The sequence below is a fragment of the Fulmarus glacialis genome, unplaced genomic scaffold, assembly GCF_000690835.1.
Source record: "Fulmarus glacialis isolate BGI_N327 unplaced genomic scaffold, ASM69083v1 scaffold2060, whole genome shotgun sequence".
Classification (NCBI taxonomy): Eukaryota; Metazoa; Chordata; class Aves; order Procellariiformes; family Procellariidae; genus Fulmarus; species Fulmarus glacialis.
The window spans coordinates 7088-11030 of record NW_009185616.1 but is presented as its reverse complement, the minus strand read 5'-3'; the positions used below and the strand labels follow the sequence as shown (position 1 = coordinate 11030).

The following is a 3943-nucleotide window of genomic DNA, read 5'->3' as shown; positions in this document are numbered from 1 at the left end:
ATCTCCCACCCAGGTCCATCCCTAGGATCTCAAGGTTTTCCCATTGCCTTGATAAAGATGTCTGGGTGAAAGCAATCCCAGGTGGCTACCGTCACCTCCCAACCCCTCGAAGCAGGCTCTGGGAGGCCTCCAGCAATGATGCCCCACATCAGGGCTGCAAGAGGTTCTGTCGAGCCTTCATCCCTGCTTCTGCTGTTGGAGGAGTTTCCCTACTCCCCCTCTAGAGATTTGCTCAGGGTACGATCACTGGAACCGCTCCGCAGCCTCGGCGTACCAGGACTGTAGCCGTTTTTGCCAGTTTTGGAAAGGAGCGGAGGGCTTAGTTAAATATTTGGATGGGCTGTCCTTCTGAGATTTTATTATTTTGCAGCACCCTCTGAGGTGTGGGATTTTAGCCATATTTCTTCAAGGACTCTGAGCTCACTTTCCAATCTCCTCCCTTGTCCTCGTAGTCCTGTCAAACCCGCTGCCCGTGCAGCTGGCAAGCTTTCCTTCCCGATGCTAACGCTCCTGCATCCTGCCTGTGAGCAATGTTCCCATGAGCATGAACCCACCACACACAGCCTCCGTCAAGACCTTGACCCCACAGAGAACCCCATCCTAGAGCTCGATCCCACAGACATCCCCAGCTGAGGATGTCTCCTGCTCTGCCACAGAGACCTGTCCCCCGCCGCCAGCCCGGGTTTCTATAGACCCTGTGATCCAGCTGGTGTCCTGATGTCCCATGGTCTCCCATGGGGTTTCCATGCAGTGGGCAGCAGACACGTGTCTTGTCTTCTACCCCCTACTCCATGCTTAGGGTGGCCACCCCTTAGGGTGGCAGCGGCCCCCCAAGCCTGCCCAGCCGCCATCCCCAGCATCCTTGCAGCACCATGGTCTCCCCCGAGAAAAGCATCCCCCAGCGAGAAGAGGGCTGCTCAGGAGATGCGCTGTCTCACCCACAGGTTCCTCTTCATTCTGCTGGGTCCCCGAGCTGAAGTGAAAGCCTACCACGAGGTTGGCAGGGCCATGGCCACGCTGCTGACAGATGAGGTGAGCCTGGTGCAGCACCCATGGGTGGGATGGGCCTGGGATGAAGCCTAGGCTGAGGACACTGGGGCTCCTCTCCTCTGCAGGCTGCAGCAGGGGAGGCAGAGGATGGGGCGAGCTGGTGGCCTCCCTTGCCCAGGATAAGGAAACAAAGGTTTGGGTCTGTAGGATGTAGGTGCACCCGTTGCACTGAAGTGGATGGGTGCCTTTCTCGGTGATGGCTGCAGGCTGGGAGGAAGGCTCCGAGTGGCTGAACGCAGGGACATGGTGGCTAAACCAAGACATCTCCCCACAGCTCTTCCAAAGGGTTGCCCGGCAGGCTGAGCACCGAGAGGACCTCATCGCAGGGATGGAGGCGTTCCTGGATGAGCTGACTGTGCTTCCTCCCGGGAAATGGGACCCCAGTGCCCGAATTCCTCCTCCGAGCTGTCTGCCATCTCCGCACAGGAGGTAGGCTGGAGGGAGGGCACCCACAGCCTGTGCCAGCCCCTCTGCAGGGTCCCAGGTGGACACCTCTGCCTGTGACATTGAAATCTCCATCTCCATGGGGATGAAGCCACCCAGAAGCCAACCTTTGCCAGTGAGGTCCTCCCAGCCTTCCCTCTGCAGCTCCTGCTGATGACCACAACTCTGGTCCCCGCTGCTGTTAGTCCTGCTGTCCCTCTTGGCAGGGGATGGCAAAACCGCCCTGCATGCCCTCAGGCAGGAGCTGCTGGGAACGCCGGGTTTCAGCACTTGGATGTGAAACTCGTCCTCCGAGCAGGACACCTCCAGCTCTGCCCAGCTCCTCCACCAAAACTGGTCCTGCTAGGGCTGGCTCCACGGCTTGCTGGAGGAGATCATGGCTGGGTTGGAAGGGACCTTTGAAGATCATCTAGTCCAACACCCCCATCTCTCCTCCTCCTCCTGATTTTTCTCCTCCTCCTCATTATCAGGGGATACACGAGGTCCCCTCAGCCCTGCTTGCACCCCTGTCCCCTCTCCATCCTCCCTGTCCCCTCATAGCATTCCCTAGACACAGCCGGGTCCTGAGGGCTCCAACCTGAAGCCTGTCGTCTCGGGCTCGGGTCTGCCATAGGACCGCCATGTACCCGCCGGATCGGCAGTCCCACGGCAATGAGGACATGGCAGCAGCTGGGGACAGAGCTGGCCTGGAGCACCCGTGCTCCAGGGAGGAGCTGGAAAGGACGGGCAGGTGGGTGCCTGGAAGGACAAGAGTGGTGGGAGGTGCAGCGGGATGCCAAATTCAGGGCAGGGCGCTGGATCTCCCCAGCACAAGGGGCCACTACGTCCAAACCACTCTGGGCTGGTGTCTCCTGGGGAAGGGACCGTCCCCTGCCTTGCAGCTCTCTCAGGGGTGATGGCCGGCTGGGGGGGCTGCTCTGAGATCTCCATCTGCTGCCCCAGGCTTTTCGGGGGGCTGCTGCGAGACATCCGGAGGAAGGCGCCATGGTACGGCAGCGACTTCTCCCACGCCCCACACCCCCCCCGTACGGCAGCGACTTCTACAACGCCCTACACCCCCAGTGCCTCTCAGCAGTGCTCTACATCTACCTGGCGACAGTCACCAATGCCATCACCTTCGGGGGCATGCTGGGGGACGCGACCGCCAATATGCAGGTCGGTGCAGCTGCGGGGTGCCCTGCACCAGCCCCACTCGGCCCAGCTCGTGGGTCTCCTGGGTGCCCACCTCACACCGGTGCCCAGGGAGCCAGCGCTGCCCCTGGGACATCCTGAGCATCGCCCGAATCCTGCATCCTTCCCCGGCCTCTGCGGTCACTGAGCACTGACCCTGCACCCTGCAGTGCAGGGAGGTGCGGGCAGCTGCCTGCAGCTGTGCCGCTGCGGGGGACAGGCCTGGGACCCCCGTCCCCACCACATGCCTGGCGCCTGGCACCCCTCCCCTGCATTTCAGGGGGTGCTGGAGAGTTTCCTGGGCACGGCCTTTGCAGGCTCCATCTTCTGCCTCTTTTCCGGCCAGCCCCTGACCATCCTGAGCAGCACCGGCCCTGTGCTGGTCTTCGAGCGCCTCCTCTTCTCCTTCAGCCAGTAAGTACCCTGCCAGGGATGGTTCCTCGGCCACTGTCCCCTGGCCAGGGCATGGGCCACCATCACACCAGGCGGATGTCATTGCTTTGGGTCACTCTTCCCACCAGGGACCACAGCCTGAACTACCTGGAGTTTCGCCTCTGGATTGGGCTCTGGGTGGCCTTTTTTGGTGTGGTCTTGGTGGCCACCGAGGCCAGCCACCTGGCACGGTACTTCACCCGCTTCACCGAGGAAGGCTTCTGCGCCCTCATCAGCTTGATATTCATCTACGACTCCCTGAAGAAGATGCTGAGCCTGGCGGACGCCTTCCCCATCAACTGGCAATACCGGCTGGACAACGTCCCCTCCTACAGCTGCGTCTGCAACTTGTCCAGCCCCGGTGAGCCCAAGCAGCTGCGGGGCTGGTGGGGAGCAGGGGGATGCCACCCTGGGACCCCACTGGGACCCTGCTGCCCAGCAAGATGGGGGAAGGCGCTGGAGGAGGAAGAGGCTGCTCAATCCCATCCTCGCCTGCCCAACCATATCGGCACCTTCCTCCACTCCCCTCCATGCCGTCTGTCCATCTGTCCCTGCCTCCTGGGACAGATGCAGGGGCAGCGCCGGGAGCAAGGAGAACCTTGGTCTGGCTCCTGAGGCTCCAGGATGGGGGATGCCAGGGGCTGGAGGTGGGCACCTTGGTGGGTTTGCGTTGCTGTTTCTAACCCAGTCTGCAAATCAGAGGGTGTTTCCTGGGGCCTGGAGATGTGTCCACACTGATCCTGCAAATGGGACCCACACCGCGTATCAATGTTGGGCACAGCCTGGGGCCAATGGTGCCTCTGAGTGGCTGGTGCTTCAGACAAGCCCTTCATAGGGGTATCTCCCG

At 61.5% G+C, this 3943-nt stretch overlaps 1 protein-coding gene across 1 annotated transcript in view; it reads left to right on the top strand.

The window, feature by feature from the left end:
- Positions 1-3943, top strand: part of LOC104083035 (electrogenic sodium bicarbonate cotransporter 1-like) — a gene marked incomplete at both ends in the record, with an annotated part of 12612 nt that overhangs the window by 1585 nt on the left and 7084 nt on the right. Inside the window, 7 exons of the mRNA XM_009586425.1 lie at positions 945-1032; positions 1325-1479; positions 2108-2224; positions 2437-2481; positions 2520-2649; positions 2945-3078; positions 3186-3457. Coding sequence (XP_009584720.1) covers positions 945-1032; positions 1325-1479; positions 2108-2224; positions 2437-2481; positions 2520-2649; positions 2945-3078; positions 3186-3457 — 941 coding nt within the window. The remainder of the gene's footprint in view (positions 1-944; positions 1033-1324; positions 1480-2107; positions 2225-2436; positions 2482-2519; positions 2650-2944; positions 3079-3185; positions 3458-3943) is intronic.